General features: G+C 38.0%; 1 protein-coding gene across 4 annotated transcripts in view; it reads left to right on the top strand.

Moving 5' to 3' along the window:
• The first annotated feature begins 363 nt into the window (after positions 1–363).
• Positions 364–22,944, top strand: part of ARHGEF3 (Rho guanine nucleotide exchange factor 3) — a 142,091-nt gene continuing 119,510 nt past the window's right edge. For 2 of the 4 annotated variants that reach the window (XM_076346299.1, XM_076346298.1), the window contains exons 1-3: positions 364–464; positions 11,338–11,364; positions 13,553–13,648. In XM_076346299.1, the coding sequence (XP_076202414.1) occupies positions 430–464; positions 11,338–11,364; positions 13,553–13,648 (158 nt within the window). In that variant the 5' untranslated portion in view covers positions 364–429. Of the gene's footprint in view, positions 465–11,337; positions 11,365–12,082; positions 12,107–13,552; positions 13,649–22,944 lie in introns of those variants that run through there. The other 2 variants (XM_076346300.1, XM_076346301.1) reach the window with 2 other exon arrangements.

Raw genomic sequence — 22,944 nt, 5'->3', positions numbered from 1 at the left:
TGCCCCGAGCCCCAGCGGCGGCACCTCGCCGAGGTAGGTAGTTCAGAAGCGACCCAGCGGCGAGGAGCGGAAGGGAAGGACGCACAACCGAGGAGCAGATAGGAGTTGGGAAAGGGGAGACCGAATGGCAAAGGCGTAGAGCCGGGCGGGGTGGGTGGAGGCGGGGGCAGGCGGGGCGCGGAGCCGCGGGGCGGGCCTCGGCCGGCGGAGATGGGCGGGCTCCGGGGACGGCAGGGGGCCGGCACACACACAGACGTCTCCTCCCTCCGCCTCCCCTGACAGCCGCCGGGCCGGCCCTGGAGTCCCCGCGTCTTCTCCGCTCCCGCCGCCGGCCGCCAACGGCTCCCCCTGCCCAGCCCCCGGCGCCCTTTCTTGCCCCGCCGACGGCTACTGCCGCGTCCTCGCCGGCGCGGCAGCTCTGCGAGCCGCATGCCGGGAGCCGAGGAGGAGCAGGAGGGTGCAAGGTAAGGTGCTGTCCGTGTGTCTGAGCTCTGTTTGGGGCTGGGCAGGGAGGCGGCTGCCTGTCAGAGCTGGAGGGGCTCGGCTCCTCCGGGGCACCTGGAGGTGGGCAGGCTTGCGGGCACGGAGAGAGGCGGCCGTGGCGGGGCTGACCACAAAGGTTGCGTTGTGCCTCCGGGGGGACCCGCCGCCCCTTACGAGACTCCACACGGAATGGTAGTGGGGGTGCCCCGTCGGTTCGGGAAAGGACTCCCGCCAGTTCCTTGGGGGGACGACGACGCACCCACCTCCTCCTCCATCTCCTCACGCCATCGCCGCCTTCCTCGTCCTGCTCTGGCGATGCCCCGGGGAGGGGGAGGCATGGGGTACCTCACCATCGGAGCTTTGGGCCGCCAAGGTCGGTCTAACGCGAGTCGGAGGGAGGCGGGCGGGACCCGCCGCTTGAGGGACCCGCGAGCTCCGCTCGTGCCCGGCAGCCCTGTGAGGGGCCCTGAGGGGGTGGGGGCGGGGGGCGCCACCGGCGAGGCGACGGTTGGAGACGGCGGGCGCTTGACCCGCTTCTTCTCGGGGCTCAACAGCCGTTTTGTTTATTTACTTTTTAAAGAGCTTTTATATTTATTTGGGGACAAATTTTACACCAGTGTCACTTAGGAAGGGCCGAAGTCCCAGGTGCCTGTTGACTCCTTTGAAAACCGTGATTGTTATTACAAATAAGTTAATTCCCCCAGCTGCTTTTTTGGCTTGGCGAGTAAGAGAGCGGCTCCGCCGGTCTCTGGTTTTCAGCCCTTCCCTCCGCTCAGCACAGCCTCCACCTTGGGGGGAGGAGGTGGTGGAGGTTTGTAGGCGAAAGGAAAGTGGAAAAAACAAACACCGAGCGTAATGACTTACACTTGTGAAGTCAGTCCCAGCAGACTCTGAATAGGCTGTGAAAGAGAGACAATATTAATATAGCATGGCACGGATCATTGCCTGAACTTAAATAGTTAATGCTGGTGAAGGCCCGTGTAGGTGAAAATGCTGTAAGGTTGGTTGTGGCTGGCTCCGAGGTCGTGTTGCAGTGCCAGTGTTTTACCAGTTATCTTAGTGATGTGGTTGGCGGTGACCAGAATTTGTGATTTACTACGGAACCATGTATGTTAATGCAAGAAATCTAACTTTGGTAGTTGATACCTTTATTTTTCTATATAGTTCTTCAATCTTGTGAATGTGTAAACATTCATTATTATCTTTTCCATGTGTGCATGCATACATTAATATAACTTATAGTTAAATGTTATCCTTTAGTATCTTGCGTGCTACATTTTTGTAGAGAAAGGGCAGAGAAAATTCCTTCATTCTCAAACACTTGTTATAGAATTAATTTGGTTACACACCCAATTCTGTAGCATGTACAGAGGTCTGCCAAGTGCAGCAAGTTACGAGATGGATGCTGTATCTGTACAGAATTTTAATTCAGAGTAGATGAAGCCATGGGATTTGGAAACAGAGTTAAAATACTTACTGCAGAATAATAAGTTTTGTAGAGCGTAGGCAGGGGAGTGTGTGAAACGGAGCTGCCCCAGTGTACAAGAAGTAAGGGAATGCACAGCAATATCTTTGGCTTGTCATTTAGTGGATTTAGCCCTTCTATTTAAAATTTTTATACATACGACTTGCTACCTGTTCTCAGTAAATATTTATTACCCAGTTTTAGTAAACAAAATACCATATTGTTTTGAACAGAAATCTCTCTCAATTTCCCATCAGAACCATGCATATCGGTTAGCAATGTGACAAGGCCTCGTGACCTGTGAAGACACTGTAACATTCAGTATCGTTCCCTGCACGTTTTCTCAGACGTCCGCTCTGTTTTGAGTAGTGCATGTCTTGTCAGGACTGCTTTTGTGTAGACAGTTGTTCTGGCATGAGTCCAAGTTGTGGGAGTCTTATGTGCGCATGATTTGGAGGTGTATTATGTGGAGTTGCTTCCAGCAAGTGGCCAGTGAGACCACATGTCCTTAAACAAAAATCTGTTTTGTTTTGCTGTTCGTGAACTGAAGTGGGTGATACCTTTTATAGGAGTTTATATGTAATGTCTTAATATCGACTCAGGAGCTAGCTTTTCCTGTGCTAAATCTTTTGTATTAGGTGCTAAAGAAAATTAACCTGACCTCTTAAATTCTGCTTATGTTAGAGTTTTATTTGTATGTTTTCAGTATTTTAGGTTTTTGAACAATCTTTTTTGACGAAACAATTTTTCTGAGTATTTCTTGTGAAAGCATCTAATCACTGCTACAAATGCTGTGATAAATGCTTTTAGAATCCTTTTGGAGTGCTTTGTGTGTGTGTGTATTATATTGCAGACACCTTATACTCAGTTGATGTGCATTTTGAGAGGTAATTTGTTAAGAGTTGCCATTTTTTTTCTGTGTAATATGTAGGGAAACTGGCAAATGATGTGCTTAGTGGAACATTAGAAGACTTGGGGTGGTATAAATCATATTATTGATTTATTTTGTTTAACTTAATTAGTCTCAATGTTTAATTTAATCAGTCCCTTCGTGTTATTTATTTGTTTATTAAATCTTGGGGATAAAAGCATTGCAAGGTCACACAGGTTTTACAGATAAATTCTGGTACTTATATAGGTAAATCTAGTACTTTATAGATAAATTCTGATGTGTGACTTGGAAAAAGCCTGAGCAGAGCAGCACTACATTGGAATAAAAGGTGGAAACAGATGAAAATACTTGAATGTGCTGGACAAAGAAAACTGTTGAAATTTTCATGTTTGCATCTATACTTATTGGCTGAAAAAACTGTTATCTCCATATATCTAATATTTTCTAGGTTTTATAAAAGTCCCTTTGATTTTTTTTACCAAATTGTGCCTTTCAACTTGTGAGGGCATGTTGCAGATTTTAATTGTCCGAGTCACATGAAATCTGGAATAAACAAATGGCTATGGTCTTGCACAAGTCTCTAAGAGCACGTAGAACTACTGTAGTAGTAGGTAAATAATTGGAAAATAAAGGACTCAGTAAATACGCTCCAGTAATCTGTGATAACAAACACCTCGTGCTTTGCTTTTGACTATAATAGCTGCAAAGTAACTGTTCTGAAATAAATAGTTATATAGCATGTAACTGGGGTGGCCTCCATCCCCAAATGTAACATAGATGTAAAAACAAACAAATTTCCCATCTAGTGTCAGCCAGGGTTGAACATGAAGTGATATGCTGTCAATTATGGAAATGTAAACAATTATTAACTTGCAGGTGCTCAACACTGTACAGAATCCAGCTGAAGTGGTTAGCATGGTAATGGATCAGGCTGTTAATATCTAAACACAAGGGCATATGTACGTGCATATTTATTTACTACTTCCTAATCATGTGCTGATGAGTAGTCTAAGGATTTCAAATCTGAGTAAGCACGCTGCCATAGGTGTATGAGTTACTTCAAAGTAGTATGTGTCTTACACAGACCACTGCTGAGGGTGGTACTTGAAGGCATGGCCAGTAGTGAAATCCAGCAGTCACCTCCCAAAAAATTGGTTAGACTGGGCAAGAAGCAGATGCTTTATGTTCTTTACAATAAAAGAGCGTTTTTTTGCTTTTCATGTTAAGTCATTATATATACAAACAGAAAACCATGACATTATGTGACTAGAGAGGTGCCCTGTACTGGTACTGATTCCCCCCCCCCCCTTCTATATAGGATTAATTACCCTCACAGTCATGCAGTTCCCCTCATAACTCTGCAGGTGTAATCAATGTGTGGTACAACTTGTATTCAAAAAGGTTTACTGGCTTTTATACTACTGAAGCTTGCATAAACTTGGAAAGTTGGCAGGAGTTATCTGGGCTTGTGTGGTTTCTGTAGAGCAGGAACAGCTGCTCTGCTGGTATTCTCTCTCAAACATTTTAGTTGTTAAATAGAAGTACAGCTTTCATTAGTTTAGTTTAAACACTTCAACATTTTTCCAAAATAAATTGTTGGGATTATAACTAGGAGAAGAGTATGTCCATTACACTATACTGTATCAGGAATTCTACTGATTTTATTTTAAGTATTACAGTGTGTCCAGCTAGTGTTCCCTCAGAAGGTTCTGTCTGGACCATCACCTTTGTCTTGAAGACAACAACCAGCTATTTGGACAGTGCGTGTTTTGTGGGTGGCTGACTGCTTCTGCTTGTATATGGCCTTAACTTGTATATAAGCCTTAAAATACTTTGCCTACAGAAATAGATGCTGTCAAAATTAGTGTTTGTTGATGCTCCACAGATAAGTAATTAATATCCTAGAAAAAATTCTCTCAAGCAAGTCGATTACCGTGTGGAGGGGTGATCTTGCAAACTTTCCCATGTAGGTTTGGGTTCTGACTGTGCTTAGCAATTGCAGGTGAAAAGCTGTAAAGACTGAAAAGAAGATAATTTTAGGACAATATACCTTTTTGTCTGCCATTCAAATCTGTTAAATAACCAAGAAAAAAAAATGCAAAACCAACTTGACAAACTTCAATGACTTATTAAACTATGCAGTAATCCTGAACGAAATAATCATGATTATTAAGATAGTAGGCTGAAAGGATCATAATTTTACTGTTAAGGAGAAAATGTGACACCTTGCCAGGCAGATAAAATTTTGAACCTGCTACCATTCCGTGACAGTGATGATTCTGATAAAGGGGAAAATGGGTTGTGTTTGTCTCAACTGTGTTGGTATTCCTCTTGGTTTTAATTTATTCTTGATGTATTTTTGTTGAGGATAAACCCCTTTATCATGAGGGAGGCAGGAATATGTTGAAAGGAAGAGAAGAATATGAAAAAATGTGGCAGCGGCTGCACTAATTTTACACTGGGCATGCATGCTGTATTTCTTTTTTCTTTTTTCTGAGTCTGCCATTACCATGAAAAAGACTTAATTTAAGTGCTAGTTTCAGAAAAGTCCTCTTTTTTGTTTAATAATTTGTCCCATAAATTGCTTTAGCTTTGTATTGCCCTTCTAATATTCTTTACAGAAATAGCACATAGTTATTTCTGGAAATAGTTTTCCCCTAGATAAAATCTAGATTAAAAAAATCATAGATAAAATCTTTGTTTTTGTCATTGTTACACCTCTTGAATAACAACTTAGTGCTTGCCTTCAAAGTCAGAAGCTTGAGGAGGATAGAGTTAAATTAATCTCAGAAATTGCTAGCTGTATGAGTCACTAAATTGGGAACATAAATACTCATAATCTTTGGAAAGAACCTCTCAACATTGTTTTGCTGCATAGTGTCAACTGCAAAACACAATACAGTATGTTTAGCTTAAAAGTAGTTTGATTTCAAATGCAAATACTAGTTTATGAAAAAAAAATCAGATAACTTTTTGCCCCTTTTTGCTTGTCAAACTGACTAAAGGCTAGCACTAAGTCTGCAGTAGAAGCTAGATTATTATACTGTTGTGTTTTGTTCGCTTGCTTTGCTGAAAAGAAATAAAAACTTGGAGAGGGGGAAAAGGATAGAGAAACGGCCAGTGCTGGAGAATTCTTCCTGCACACTGATAGAATGGATAGGTTGTTTTGTTTACTGTCTGGTGCTGAAGCCAGATACTTGAAATAGGAACATCTGGATCTTTTAGTCCAGAGAGAAACAGATTTGTCTCAGAATGACATGTAATTATAACATCAGTGACAAAAAATTCCTTGATATCTATTTACATTGAATAGAATATAGTACTTAGTGTTCTCTGTATTCTGCTTAAACAGTGTATTTAATTTTGTGTGTGCACCTTCTCCATTTTAAACCTTCCGTATAAAATATTCTGTTCAGGTCTTTGCTAGTGTTTCATAATGTTAGATTTTTTCCTAATCAGATAAGAGAGATTTAGTTGAGTGTTATTACTAAGACACAGAGTACTGAAACATTAAATTCCTCTTTTTTTTTTTTTTTAATTGATATGGTAATCAACTGCCATCTCTAAAAGTGACAATAAAGCTCACAAACATTTGCTATTTCCCCCTACACTGTGAAAGTTTCTGAGCTGAAACCACTAAAAGACTCAAAGCTCCTGATAACTTTGCAGATTGGACAGTGCAGATGAGTCTTTGCTCTTCTATTCTTTATCGCAGTGATGTACAATATTATATAATGTGCTGATACGGAGGATAGACTAAACCAGCAGTCTGAATTCTTTCATAACTCTTATTTTTCACAGCAATAACCAGCTCAGGAAAATCTGTGTTTGTATTTTGGGAATAAAACGTGTGCATGTACCTGCTTGTGGTTCCCCTGATGCTGGTGTCTTACTATATAAACATATTTAAACAGTTCTGAAAGATGTCCGAGTTGTAACCACATCCTCTCTTCGATGCTGGTAAGCTTCTCCATGTGCTTTCATGAAGGTGATGTGAGATGAATTGTGATTTAATTGGTTGTCTTCCTGTTCTTTTGGTATTTTTTAGGAAAAAGAGCTAAGTCTTGGTAAACTAAAGGGCCGGTCCTGTTGAGAACAGTGTCTCATAGTAGGCTGTATTTCTCTAGCATAGAACACTATTCCATGTCAGTGCTCTGGCTTCAGCCTGGTACGAACTTGTATTTATTTATTTATTTAACTGTTGTCTTTTACCTGTTAATCTACTTTGTGGTGAGAATAAATAAAACATTCATGCTATTTCAAAAATAAACATTGTCTTTTATATATGGCTGCATAGACTATCTCACTGTCTATAGCAAGTGTGTGCATATGGGGAGGGAGCCAAACGATACTTGCTGTGAGACAGAATCATTATATTATTTTAAAGCTTCTTCTCTATCATCTTGGAGAGTTCTGATGGAATCACCAAATACGGAGTGAGAAGTTATGTGCAGTGCCTGTGGTTCTCTGAACTACTTCCTCCAAATATCTTTGTATATACGCTTGTGTAAAGTACCTATATAAAACTTATCTGCACTTCCTAAGAGGACAGCAGGTGACTATTTTTAATGAGGTGCCTCAAGGACAGGAATAAAAACCCTTTCAAAAATATGTATTTAAAAAGGTCCTCCAAAACCTCATTCTTTAGTGCATCAGGTGCATTTTTAAAGACTTCAAGAAGGTAAGTAATGGTATGTCACGTGTTCATTGAGGTCAAAACTTACTTGAAATAACCATAGTGTGTGTGGAACAAAGTTTATGGTATGCTAGGCTTGGATTGAAGTGATTATGCAGTGTGAAACTTATCAGCACTGCCTGCTACTTGGAGTTGTAGTCAGGAGAAATATTCTTCAAGAGCTTCTTGAGTTTTCACTCTGATTTTACTGAAGTATGCTTTAGTGGTATAAAGATGTTTGAAAACTGCAGTACCTGAAAACCTCAGAAAAACAATTTACATAAAAGATTGGTTTTTGTATTTGTTGTTATGCAGTTAAATAATGAAGTTCATTTTAAAGTTTAAATCTGCCCTTCAACAAGCTATTTGCCTAAGGCAGTTGCTGGTTAGGAGCTAAGTGCTATCAAGATGCAAGATACTATGTGCTTGCTAACTTTGTGTGTGAAATGCAACTTTTCAGAAAACAATACAAGAGTAAATGTGTTTGTTCACTAGAAATTACAGGCTTCTGTGCAGCTAGTAAGGAAATGGAAAATTGGCTCTTTAAAATTAAAGGTGTTATGATGCATGCTTGCTAATCAGTAATCTATTGTTCAGGTTTTGTGAGCATAAAGACTTCTGCTTGAGAGAATGATGGTGTGTAACACTCCTAATTTTTTTCTTTGTAGTAGATGCGCATTACTGTAGTGATGCTACTGCCTTCTTTTTCATTAAAAGGAGTAATAGTTTCTGCATTGAGCAGTCTTAGGGTTCAGTAAAACTTTTTTCACAGTTCTCTTATCAGCCAAGTATAACAAGATACTATTTCAACAATGCAAAGCATTTTGGTGAAGGTAAGGAGCTGTGGGAACATGTTTTATCTGAAGATATTGGTTATTTTTACTTTAACTGTAGTGAACAGCTGTTGAATGATACGTTATTTTTTAACTACCGCTGCTGTGAATATCTTACTTGTCTAGAGATACAAATAGAGAGTAGAGGGAAAGGCAAAAAAGATTTTTAGCCCGAGGATCGAAGTGTATCTACACTTTGTAACACAAGCAAAAAAAAAAAAAAGAGAGAGAAAATGGGCTTTGTGTAGGGAATAGTGATTTTAAAAAGATTGGCTACTATTTTCCCCATTCTGCTAGATATAAATCACAGGCTGGTTTGAGCCCATGGGGTGTTGTGGCTTCAACATTTCTCTTGAACCTTCTCATTTTTTCTGTTCAAATGATCCTATAATGCTGTTCTGTGCAGGTGTTCAGAGGCTTGAGTGCTGTGCTATACTAGATCCTTTTTTCCCCCTTTATTTTTGTCCATTTAAGGGCAGTTGCAGAACTTTCAGAATTAAATCTAAATGTAAATGAATAAAATACACTTAAATATAACACACTTTACAGTTCTTGAGCTGGTCGCTTACCACTGCTAGGCTTTTCGCTGCCATTATGGGGGTGTAACAATCTACTCTAAGGCAGATGGACTGATAATGCATCAGATAATCAAAGGTAATGATTTTAATGGAAGCATGAAAATGAGTTTCTTTGTAGAGGTAACTTAAGAGTTACCTCTACAAAGAGCATTGTGGGGTGCATGCTTCTTTCTGGGTACTCTAGTATTAAACAATCTATACTCGGTCATAGAAGACAAAATATGCTAAATTTCCGATGTCTCTTCAAAACAAGCAAGGATGTTTCTTCAAGGCTGTTCCCTCAGTAAGATAGTGACAGTAGTGTTAAACATAGCTGCTATAAATAAAGTCTTTGACATTGTTTTCCTATGTTTTTGTTCTGGAATTGCCTTTTGCCCACTTCCTCCTATTACAGCACAGCACGATCTCTAGGACAACACCTAATTAAAGTGCATGTTCCTTATCTGGAACAGTCAAGGTTCAGTGTACAAACAGAGGATGAAGAACAGAATACGTCTGAAGCAGAGTCTCTTAAATTAATATTCATTGACTTGCCTTGGCATCTGGCTTCAAGTTATTAAGAGGGAAGATGATAGATTTATTTTCCTCCTTCAAGTTTCATCATGTATAGTGCCTATGCCATAAAGTTCAAGTCCAAACAGGAGGTGGATGGTGATACAGGAAGAGGCACCTGTGAATAGCATATTTTTTCTGAACATTGTTCCTTTGCTTCTTGAATTGCATTTAATTTTCTAAGATGTTATTATTACTGGAGGCTGATTTCTGGGGATAGTGTTAGTATTCTGGTTGAATAAATCCTAAAACGGTGTATTCCAAACAAAATTTTACTTTGCCAGTTTTAGCTTTAATTTTGTGTGGTTCGCTTTGAATATAAACAATATTTTTGGAGAGTGTAAGCCTTACAATAACTTTTCTTTCTACAACAGAACAATTCAGTTGTATTTTAGACCTCCTGAAGCAGTTGGTGTTCACTAGAAATACTTCCACAAAATATTCTTAATGCTTGAAAAAAGATATCCCCTTCTACATCTTAAAATAGAAAAGTTTTTATTTTAAAAATAGTTATTTGTTCTGAAGAAAGAGTCTAAGAGCAGTCTGTGGCACAACAATGAGTCAGGATAGAATCTGCAGGCTGAGAATTTTTCATTGAAATGACTTTCAAGTAAGGGAAGTAGTGGTAATATTTGGTATCCACAGCGTTGGAAAGTGTAGATGGATACCAATTTTCCATTTGTCATTTAGAAACTAAAAAAATACTGGTATCTTGACAAGGCCATAAAACTTCTCAGTGATGTGGGGATCTGCTGTTAATTACCTGTTGCTCCTGGTAAAGAGTGAACTAGGACCTGTGTAGGCCTGTTGTCAGGAATATGATGACAAAAGAGTATCCCCTGATGATTTTCCAGAAGCTTGTCTGACTCATTGCTGTCCAACCTCTGAAGTGTGAATGAGAAGTGCTGCTGGATGGCAATACTGAACGGACACTTGGTCTCAAAACTTTTAACAATCTCCTCCATCTCAAAAGACAGTAAGGATGGAGGAGTATGACTTGAAAGAAACTGGCTGGTATAGACAAAGTAATTCAAGATGCTAGGAGTTTATGCTACAGCAGACAGGGCTTACACGGTGGGTATTGCTGGAGCATTGTTCATTCTTTGGTGTGGGTGGAAAGTTAGAGGGATGCTTTGCACTGCCTGTTCCCATCTTGAGGAAGTATGCTCTTGGCTGCTGCAGTGCAGAGGACGGGAGAGGGCCAGGCAGGCATGGTGGTGTTTCCCATCCCCCTTATGTCAGTGGTAGCTGAGGAAGGATGCTTGTCCACCATTGTATCAGCTGGCTGTTATGCCTCTCTCCTCCACATGTGTAAGTGAAGAGTGCCTTTGTTTAGTTAGTTGGTGACTTGCCAGATCTCTCATATTATTGGAAACAGAGCAGTGGAGGCTGCAAGAGCATGACTGTGTGTCTTGAAAGAATATGACTCTTGGTATCCAAAAAGCCTGCTGTCTTATCCAGCATATAGATACCTTTCTGAAGTTGTGGTGGATGAGATCTTGCTATCAGAATGAATAAATGCTGGCCTCTTGATGCCCTCCTTTTATGTTACAGAAAACACCAGAAGCAGATTTTTGTAAGATCCTGAGGCTGTTGAGGGGAAGGAGTACAATGTGTTACTGACATTTTCAGATATTAGACTGTGAATGTGAGGGAGCTGAGAAGTTTGACAAGATGTATTCCTCTCTGTATTACTTTATGTGTTTTTCTTTGCGGAACATGTGAGAACATAAATTGGGTTTATGTCATATTTCATTTATTTTCTGTTAGATATATGTCAACCTTTATCATCAATTGCTCATAGAAGTTTGTAACACAGTAACTTTTATCACTTGTTCTGTTCTGTGCTTTTACTCTAGTTTCAGTGTGGAAGTCTCAATGCAGAGGTATGTATGGAGTGTTTGCTTAGATGTTTCCAAGGGTGGGGAGGGGAGTGCTGAAAACATTTTTTTATTGGTCATGCATTGAACACTTGTACTGCTGTAGTACTAGTTCACAAGTGAACAGTAGAAGTTAGTTGTTTGTTTGTTTGTTTTCTGGAATGGCAACCTTGTGCTTTTGTAATTTAAATATTTCAGCTTCCAGAATTAATGGACTGCTTTTAACCTTCCCTTGAACCTTTGATCTTACTAGTACTAGTGAGTGTAAGAGGAGGTAAAACTCTTGTTGGCATAACTTGCATGATCATTGAAGCATCTGGGCTTTCCCAATGTAGAGTAGAAATTCCTTACCAAAAGAAAAGTTTTAGTTAGCCCTGTCAGGAAATAGCTTGCTGAAAGAGGGGAACTTTGCAGAAGACATTTAAGTATGGACTCTTGCATTGTTGCTTCAAAATATATTTAAGAACAACTCCCCGCTTCCTGCACTATTATAGACTAGAGAGGCAAGTAATAATTTAACTTTCAACACCTGCTGCTGCTGAGCCACTTCTAGAATTACTAGGTTTTTGGGTGGGTTTGTGTTTTGGTTTTTGTTTTCCTTGTTGTTGTTGGTTTGGTTTGGTTTTTTTTTTACTTTTGATTTTTTTTCAAAGTGATCCAACTTCAGAATCAGGAGTAAATTTGAGGTCAGGCACTGACGCAAAAAGAGGTCAGATGTCTAACAGTCTCTGTTCCTGTCCTCACAGAGGTGAGGCTTTTGTTTTTCTCCCTTTCAGAATAGTTTTCTGGATCTTTAAAACAAGATTTCAAGAAACAAATTTGCTCAGAAACAGACTGTGCAGAATTTTTATCCCTTTCTATTATGAGGGATGTAAAAAAATGCAAAATTAAGGACCTGTTCTTGTGAGTCCATTCTGTTTTCTCTGGAATGGCAGTGCTGCATGCTCTGTTCACAGCAAAGGGCAGTCAAAAAGAAGAAATTAATTCCAGTCAGGACCAAATTTTGGTTGACTTCTGTCCGATGAACATGCTTGCTAGGGCTATTTATCTACTCCTGCATGGACAAAATTTTGAAACAAAGATCAGCATTCTCTTCAAAGTACTTGTTTTGTGAAGATTGGCCTAATCTGCCTGCCACTGATGGGACACGTGCATTGTGCTCAACTTCTTGTGCTCTCCATGACTGTCAAGTCAGATTTTGACCCAGGTTTCACACAGGTTAAACCAGCTTTTTAATGGTTCTTTATACCTGCTTGCAAAAAGCAAGGGATTATTATCTTGACAAGTGCAGCCTATTTTCTGGTTATGTTCTAGTAGATATTAATTAATATACAATTGAACCTGTTCTCCATTAATCAATTAGGTCTTTGTGCTGATCGTAATAGAAACGAGGTGTCAAATCAAGTCAAAGATGACTTTGATAGCAAAAAAATTTTTTTTTCCTCCTTCTCTTTTAAAAGAAAGGAAAACAAAAAAGCTACAGTTGTAAGAAGTTCCATGTTAACATTGTGGATCCTGTTACCAAAAAACAATAGTGTTTCATGGTGAAATTAACTTGCCTTATCTAGAGACTTCATTTGTTCTTAGCATGCAAGTCCTTTTACTTGAAGCACCTTTGGCCCTATAGACCTTTTGGAAGCGTTGTAACTTGGGAATTGCTATTGCCAGCATTTGAGTATGTCTGTGCTGGTTTTGAGAGTGACTTCAGCCATGAATGAATTGTTATTTTCTGCAAATCAGCAAAGTATGATCTTAAGTTATTAAAATATGCTAAAAAGCTTCTGTAAATCTTTACATATCAGAAATTGAAATTTTCTTCCCAATGTTGTGTGGATCATTCCATGGCAACACTAGCTGTGACTGCTGCTCTGAATTAACATAACTAACACTATGCATAGCCCTGGATACAGGCTTGCTGACATCAACTCTTTTGGCATGTATTCAGAAAAGTAAACAAAAGACAATCGGTGTTGAGTTTGGCATAACTAGCAAGTTCACAAAACTGCCAAATCCTTCTCAATGTATTCGTCCAATTAATCCCATTGATTTAGGACATTTACTTAAGTAAGTAAAACATACTGTATTTGGTCTTAAAAGTTCTTGTCTTAAAGTTTTGGTTTTCTAGTGAATTGGTAAACGCATTCTTCACTTCTGTTGCATTTTTCATAGTTTTGATGTTGTTGTTTCTTTGTAGAAAAAAAATGAATTCTGAAAGCTCAGCACTTACCATGAGTAGCCCTGCTGTGATAAACCAATGTGGCAGAGGAAGAATGGAAGAAGAAAAAGTTTGGTAAGCTTTACTTCTAATTTTCTAAGAGGTTAGTAGACAGCAATATTGGGAGATGTAGTTTTAAAATTAAGTAAAATAATTATTTGTTATAAAGGTTTGCATTAATTTTGTGTTATTTAACAACAGAGAAGGAAAAAGAGAAATAATTTTTTTACTTTGGTTTTGAGTTTTTAGCAGATGACCATGGGACAGGGTGTCATGGGGGATGGGAAATGGAAAAACTCCTGTTCTCTTCAACAGTGCACCAGTTGTATTCATGGAATCTTTCACATATGGCAAATGTCTTAATCTCCCAATGCTGTTGCTATGCTTGTGCGATGCTATTACTAGTACCCTTCAAGTACTATGCAGGCTTGTAGTCTCCTGAGATTCGTGCCCTGGGAGACATTACAAAGTCAATAGTTTCTACTTTTTATAAAAAAAAATGTACTCTGTTCTGGAGAAGAAAAAATATTATGCTGTTCAGTGGTAGATGTGGACAAATGCTTACACTTTAGGACAATTTTTTTGTGAAAACTGCCACTGACCATGCAATTTTTAGCACCTTCTTTGGTGTTTTCATGAATGGAACAGGGTGTTGAGAAGGCATTGAGACTATTTCAGCTGTGTTAATGAGAGCCTTTTATTGAGAGCCTGCTGATTTTTACTTGCTGTTGTTCACTAGGGTTTAGCTAGGGTTTTGTTACATTGTTTATTTACCATGTAGAAAACAACCAAGTAAACTCATGACAGGAAGCATGGCACCCATATGGACAAAAAGCTAACTTACATGGGTTTTGTAGTCTGAGAAATACTCTTGAAAAGCTAAAGAATTAAAAGAAATATTAGCAAATGAATGTTATATTTTCTGCTGGATGCTTGTCAGGAAATCGTGTAGAATCTTTTTTTGGGTTTGTTTTTATGTAGGAATAAATTAACAGCATTGTAGTACCTGGAAAGTAGGGTTTTTTTAAATGTCTCCCACTATTCTACTACTATTCCTGGAACATCCTCAAAGCTAGAAACAAAATCTTCGGATGAAGGGGTGGGATGAGGAAGACTTGTGAGCTTCTCTCCTGACTCCCAAATCTAATAAGGGGTGGGGAATTGTCACATACTGTTCCTTTGTTTGATATCTTTTATTGTTTTTTATCCTGTTTGTGGTATTGAGCAATATAATTTCATTTTCTGCATGGCATTTCTTTGTAACACTTCATGGCAATTCTTGGTAATGTTGACTGAAATGGTGAGCGAGTACAATTTATGTTGTCAAGTATTAGAGTATCATGAATAAATGGTATGATTTGTTACAAATGTGTAATTGACCTTAGGGAAAGTGGTGGAGAATAGCAGAATTTACTTGTCTACTAGTCTTTGATTTGCCTTTGGTTGTGTCTGTCCTGCTTCCCCCCCTCCCCCCCCCCCCCCAATTCTTGTCTATATTGTTTGTGTACGCTAATCTACAATTTCTTTGACATACTTTCAGCCATACTTGCTAATATTTTTAATCATTGCATTCCTGCAATTCTTCCTTAAATTAGGCAGAGGTTAGAGCAGAGATTGTTCTCTTCTTCAGGAATTAAATACATCTTTTTATTTAATATCCTAGGATGCTTAGGAGTTCTAATTAGGAGGTCAAACAGATTTCTTTTTTCAGACATTGTAAAATTACCTTGGGATTTGAGGTTAAATAAATATCCACAATTCCAAATGCTCATCTGCAGGAGCAGGCATACTCTCAAAGTCCCTCCCTTTATCTCTGTTGGTGTCAGGCCAAGTTATTCAGTGTGTCACTGAGATGTAGAGAATTGTTTCACATTGTAGGATTAGTTTAATGCAATTTACATGGCACTTGGAAATAAAGATTTCTAGTGGTATTTACACTGACTGGTTATATAGTCACCTCTGTATATGTGGATGTATACTTGATAAATATTTTCAATCAGTAAGATAAATTTTAAATTAGAATCTCACCTTGTAGACTTCGTTGGCTATGAGTAAGTGTGTGACAGCTTATAAGAGTGCTAATCAGGGACAGTAGAAACTTTGACTGACTTGTCCTGACACTGAAGTGTTTATTACTGAAAGATAAATCGATGAACACTTCAGTGGTTAAGGATATATTGAGATTTAACTCTTCTGTGGGCAGAGAATAATGTATGCTGTCATAGGTTTTGTGATATCCTTTTATATTTAAGTACCGTGTATTAGGTTATAGAAGTGGTATAAAGAGCCCCGTTATCTCTTAATGTAAATTGTGGGGCCTGTGCTGAATTACAAGGAGCTAAAAATATGTAACCCAACTTTAGTTGTGCTTCGTATCTTCTTAAATGTGTTTCAACCTGTATATCAACCAACAATATCACTTTTACTTTTGCTAGCTTCTTATTTTGTAAACCAAAATCTTGTTAAAAAGGGCATCATGTTTGCAATCTGCGGAATTTTACTTGGGTTTTTATTTGAGAAGCTGAATAGCAGTCTGATGCATGCCTGGTATAATGAATGCAAGATGTGGCTGACTTGAGTTCTTTACCATTTGTGACTCAGCTATTACTTCATGGGTGCAGTAAATACAATGGTGAAAATTTCATTTAGATCTATGTAGAATATATTTGAATTTTTGAAAAAATTTTTTTTTTTTGCTTGGTACTGTGGGGTTTTGTGGGTACTAGAGCTGAATAAACATTTTTCTCAGCCTAATAAAGTGCAATGTTGCATTGCATTACTGCATCATGCATTTATTATTGTTTTTTCATTGTCTGATTCTTGAAACATATTTACGTTCTGATGGGTTCTCAGTTGTTTTATTTTCCTGCAAATGTGACTATTAGTAAGGACTGGTGTTAGTCATAGCAAGATTAGGAATGTATACTATTAAAAGTATGCAGTAACAGTGTAAACTACTCAATCAAGTCAAAAGTCTCCACAGAGCAAAAGCCCTGAGCAAGACCTTATCTAGCATCTAAACATCACTTATGATGCATGTAAAAGGCTTTGATGTTGCGTAAGGCCTTATATTCAGGCCCCCTAGAAACAGAGGGAAGAGTAGATAATTGACTGGTAGTGATTTTTACTCACAGCCAGAAGACGAAGTTCTTCATTTTTTTTTCCTTGAATAAATTATTACTAAAATGTGAACAATGGGTAGATACACTTAATATTAAGGACATTAATATTATACAACAAACTTGTGGTGGAATTATCCACATAACCTTAGTATATTGTGAAGTTTTCTCAAGTGCTGTAACTAAACTTACATGCGTTGTATGAATATTGTTGTGTACTTTGCTCAGTAAAAGCATGGTGTATTTGTTCAGGTGATAAGTGTAAATTGTTTTATCTTGTCCCATTCCTAAAAGTTGGGATCTTTTATATGTTTATACTTTCTTTATAAATAGTAAGTGATGTTTTAATGACTACCAGTGAGTATTTTATTCTCATAAATTATCTACTGCATGGTATCCTGTTTTAAATAAAGCTGCCATAAATACTTTTATCATGATACATTTTTATATTGGGGATAGATTAGAGGATAAATTATAAAATGAAAATAAATAATAGTTCACTAAATTACTTTTCCCCCTGTTATAGAAGATGATTGTGTAACTTTATAGAAGACAAAGTGTACTAACAGTGCAGTACTAACTAGCTAGAACTTCGAAGTTCAGGGAAAGGAGTGCAAGAGGGAAGAACTCTTAATTTCAATCTCCCAAAAATGCTAGTGAGTATTGGGAATTCTATGGTTTAACTACTTTCCTGATTATGAAGAAGACATCTGAAACCTTATCTGCTTTCTGTCTCTAGAGCTAGTACCAGAAAATAAAATATTCTGATAAGATATGAAAAAGCTTCTGAAAAAAACCAACCAAAAATACAAGAAATTTAGTTCTGAAATGCAAACTTCCAATAGTAACTATCTGCTGTGTTCCCAGTTACACTGGATAGCTGTTTACAAATTCTGCCATTCTGTTTCATCAGTGTTTTGTATCTGTGTAGTTTGGTACCTCTACAAGATAAAGTTAATTGAATTCTCAAACTTGCAATGCTTCACTTGCTTCTATTGCTTTTTTGCCCACAACATACACAATCAAGATTACAGCAGCAAAAAAAATGCTAGTAGTAGTACTAGCGTGACTGCTGTAGATGTCTGATAACTAGAGGGTAACACAGCAGAGTTCATGTGTGAACCAAATTAAGCTGTTCTTGATAAGCAGAAATACTGAGAAATTTAGCTGATATTAATTGATGTTATGACCACTTACTAGCTGAGCTAGTATGGAACAGCGCTTGAACAAATAAAGGCTTGAGAGCCTTGAAATTCTAGAAGCTACTGATTTGGCAGATTCTCAGTTTCTTAATGTTGAAAATTGCAGGAAAGGAACTGAAGATAATGGAGCAAGTGGGAACTGTGTCAATTCATCTACACTTACTATGAAAGTAGCTGGCTGGCACATTGTTTTTCAAAACAAATGTTCAGGGGGATTGGAAATTTTCCAGTTTTTGTTCTTCTGTGTGGATTTATAACGTGCTTCCTTTAGGCTGAATCAAATCTTGCTAGTCACTTCTTTATCTTTTTACATAGGATTAAGTCAGGAAGTATTTCAGCTTTTTAAAACTAATAATTGAAATTTGGGGTTCTGGATCTCTTCCGTGACTGAGTTTGTGGTTCCTTGGCTTTCCACTCCTGTCTCCAAATACTGTCATGTTGCTTAGTATGCAACGTTCTCCTATTTCTGTGGCAGTCGCCATCACTTTTAGAGCAAATCTGTCTGAAAACTGCCTCTGTCATGAGGCTCTGAAGAAATAAATTTATAAATTGTAAAACTAACCAAACAAGCATTGTTATATGTGGACTCCAGTGCATTCTGACTGCCTTTGTATTTCTGACTTGACTTAAACTGAGTTTGGGGACAGAAACGTCTTCAAATCTTTTTTGTTTGTTCTTTGTCTTCGGCTGTAACAGCTTTTCGTTTCAGCTTTCCTTTCCAATCTGAGATGGAAGTATTTTTGTAATCTATAAAGGCATGTGGGTACTGGTGCTAATCTTGGCTGAGAGAGCAGTGGCGTGCAAATAACAATGTTATCTTATGTGAAAACTTTAATTTGGAATCTCTTGTCATTTTTTGAGAGTTATGTGTTTCATCAGGGACTGGAATTGCAGTCATGTTTCTGCACTAAACTTTAATAGAAGAATAACTTGCTTTCTGATAAATTTACTGTAGAGAAATTGACAATTTGTAACTATTGTTTTTGGTGACTTTTTGGGGAAGGGAAGCTATTGAAGCTCCAGTCTGTATAGCGAGAAGGAAGACAAACTTAGATACTGAACTTAGGTATTACAAAAATGAATTGTAAAACCAGGTCCATAATTGCATACCTTGAAAGAGAAAAGCTTACTGTCATATCTTAGTGTGAATGTATCTAGGGTGCAGAGAGATTGTTAGGATCTTACTCCTAACATTGGCTGGTATGATGCATAGCACTGCTTCTTGTCATGCAGCTGTGGCTGTGCAGCCCTTCTGATGAGATTGGGTCAGCCGTCTGCCCTACATATGGCTGTGTCCTCATGCCTAAAACACAGTCCCTGCAGGAAGATGCCTCAATGTTTTCTCACAAAGTTGGAAGAGTCTACTTTTCTTGCTCATTATCAACATGAACAGTCCTTCCAGCTCAGCATTGTCTATATGAGGGCTAGATACCATACAACACCTTGCACTGCTATTTAAAGGGATATTCTAGAAAAGGGACACAGAGAGGTAGAAATGACCATCTTTCATGGCGCTGTCCTCGGGATTCTAGATGTTTATCCTGTAAATTCAATATGGTTGAGATTTCGAGGCAGGAAAGAAGGAAGTAAAACATGGAAACCCAAAGATTCAGGGATATATGGACTACTTGCTCTTGCACATCTGGCTTCTGCAATTCTTAAAACTAGACCAGGTCTAAATGGAGGAAAGTTGATGCAGCAGTGAGTTATGGTTTGTTCCCGAGCATATATTATCTATACAATCAAATATTCATTCCTTTAGTCAAGTATGTGCTGTTACCTCTGATAAGAAAACCATAAATATTTGCCAGAAACAAATATTAAGAAGTAAAAAGTTGTGTACCGTTCTGTATTCCAGAAAGAGATGTACCTTGGGTGTTTTCCACTTCCTTTTTAAATGGTCCAAGTTGTTATTAACTTCTGAGTTTTCTATTTAAAAAGGAAAAAAACCCCAACAATGGTCTTCTGTCTCTGATTTTGAGTAGGTCACCCAAGACTACACCAAGGATTTACCTTTCTCTCTTTTTTCTTCCAGTAGTTTTTTTAAAGTGGTGTGGTTATCCAGAATGTGACTTCTATATACGAAAACATGGCACTTGCTATATTTGATCATTAGAATGAGATTTTGAAACTTTTTTCAGTCACTAAGGCCTGTCAGAAGATGTGAGAAAAACACCCATCAGTAAGAAGCAAATTAGTAATTTTAACCAAAATTTTGATTCTCCACCTTGACAATCCAAACCTTACTAAAATTATTTTCATGGCTTGCCAGCTCCTTATACCTTTTTTATTTTGACGTTTTGATCCAAGTAATTAGTAATGATTTGCTAACTTAGTGATAGTTACCCAGAAAAGCTTGTGTAAATTAAAATAAATGCAACTTTTTGTCAGAAAAAAAAAAATTTTTTTTCTTAATATCATAACTGACTGATGAAGACAGTAGAACTCTTCTTGGTTTTGGGCCCTTTACAGAGTTCGTGGTTTAAAGCCTGCACTGAAGCCTCACACATTGTTTGGTGCTTGGCTGTTCCTTTCCCTAGGCAAGGGATGTGGTATACTGCGGAATATAATTAGGAGCAAAGTTGTTACTTTTACTGTTGTTGCCTTTTTTTTTTTTAATATCATGACCTTAGAAATGTGAAATAGAACATTGTAAATAGACACAGGAAATAATTGAAACATACCAGAATTTTTTTTTTTAATCAGGAAAATATTCAGGAGTCACACGGCTTCACAATAATCTCGCTTTTGCAGTGAAGCTAATTTAAAACACTTTAGCCTCTCAGTTGCCTGTTCCTATTTTCACCATTACTTGCCACCACCTCTGTTGTGCCAGTACTGTATTGATCTATTCTGTGGACTAGATGAAAATAATTTTGGTTAAAAATCGCTTTCCCAAAAGGAGATTAATTTTTATTTCAGTAATTTTATATGTAGCACAGCCCTACAAATAGTTGTTTGGCACAACTCAGAGGGTGAAAAACTGCAGTAAGTATGGGGTAGGACACAGTGATGAAGGAAGTGGGGAGGCACAGGGTTTGACCACTTTACTAGGACTTCTTTGCCAAAACTAGTGGTTTTTATCCTAAAATGGTAAAATAGAGTTATAAAATACATAAGGAAAAGTAATCTCAAATAAATTGACCAAATTTCATACTTACCTTCTTTAGATAATTAATAATTATTTAAAAACATCAGCTTTATGAACATAAATTTCTTTTTGATCTTTATTTTTGGTGCTGTTTCATAACCAGATGCAGTATCTGGCATGCTTGTTTTCTAGGATTTGTAAGAGCTTCATAGGTGAACATTACTATTTAAAATGGTTGGAAAAAGATTTCTGGCTTCAAAAATACACATGCAGTATGTAGCTGTCTGATGAAATGAAGGAAGTAGGCTCATGTAGTGCAAGTATTGACTTCAGTGGAGCAATATGAAGCTATAAGAATTTATAGAGCCAGCCCAAGAATGATATAGGCCTACTTTAAAGACATTTTTCTTAAGAACTGACAACAGGAATTTGATTCTGAGTAATGTATACAATATGTCACAAAAAAAAGTTAAAATTGATATAGTGAAGATACCCAGTTTGTTTAATATTATGAACACTGTGCAGTTCTGTTGACTTTACTGGGACTAATTCACTGTAAAATTAACTTGTGAGTAAATTATTACGACAAGAGTGAAACTTAAAAGCTTTTCCACTGAAAAAATGACTAGAGTGCTGAAGGCACTAACTAATTTTGTTAGTCTGTTTCTAACAGTGCATTTTCTTTACGAGGTTGGCCTTGTTTTATGTCATGCATGATGGAAAAAACAGAAACAGGAAAGTAAGGGGAAAATAAATAAAAATACTGGGTGGCAAAGAGTCAAGAAATGCAGGTTAGCATTTAAAACAAACAAGTGTGCAGGGTGGAAGGTGGGGAAAGGAAGGTAGATGGAGGAGGGAAAGCCTCAGGCTGCCCTAAATGTTTTCTAGCTGCACTGTCACACTTCTCAGGAAACATATTATGTGCCTGTAGATACTTATGAAGCATTTCTACTGCAATACAGTCCATTCAATCCATAGTGGTTGGGCTTACTGTGGCTGAGCTCTGATCTCAGTTGTGAAGCTCCTTCTCACTTTTGTAATTCTAGGTTCTTAACAGCTGTTGCTGAGCTAAACCTATTTTTAGTCATTCACTTGTTTAGGATCCACCAGGCTTACAATTACACAGCTAGCTTTTAATGTGATTTTATTTAATAAGGAAAAATGGTTCTACAGTGAAGTTCTGCCCAGTGGCTAGATATCAGATCACCCCCTGAACATATGGGTTATGTTAATGTCTGTTGATTATTGTTTTATCTGAGCTTTAAAATTTGGAAACTGGTATAGCAGAAGTAGTTATTCTGGGGTATTGTGCAAACTGTATTTGAAGGTTTGGGTTTTTTGGTGGTTTGGGTTTGTTCCCCCCCCCCCCCCAAATTCATCTGCTATTTAAAAACCAAATAGAAATAACAGGGTCAACTGAGATTAAAAAGATGCTTGAACTGATGTGCCCATGACTGCAATTTGTGTGAAAGTAAGATAGGAAAGCAGCGGTGAGCAGCTGAAAATCTGCATTTTCATGATGAGGTAGTATGTAGATACCACATGGTAGATACTTACCTTAATGCATGTGGTTTTAATCACACAACCCTTCTTCCTTAATGAGGATCAGAATAGGGTAGCTAAATTGCTGCATACTGTAGTTCAAAGACAGACAAGTACTCAAGCTGACTCCTAACTTGTGTGGGAAGTAAGGTTTCGTGACACAAATCGTCATAATTCTGTTGCAGCTTTTGCCATCTGCTAACTGATGAAGGAAGAATTATGTGTCTGGAATTAGAGTGAGAAGAGAAACAAGTTTAACAACTTTCCCTGTTTCTCCTATATCCTTGTTCAATCAGTAGAAATGAGTCATCCTGAAGAACTGAATTAAAATGGCTCTAGTCAAGTGCAGTTTAACTGCAGATGTTTGTGATTACAAAAGGCACATACATGTTTAGAGGATACAAAGTTACAGTGTTT

Source organism: Aptenodytes patagonicus, chromosome 8 (assembly GCF_965638725.1).
Source record: "Aptenodytes patagonicus chromosome 8, bAptPat1.pri.cur, whole genome shotgun sequence".
NCBI classification, from domain to species: domain Eukaryota; kingdom Metazoa; phylum Chordata; class Aves; order Sphenisciformes; family Spheniscidae; genus Aptenodytes; species Aptenodytes patagonicus.
The sequence above is the reverse complement of the archived record's forward strand: the minus strand, read 5'-3'. Positions and strand labels throughout refer to the sequence as shown.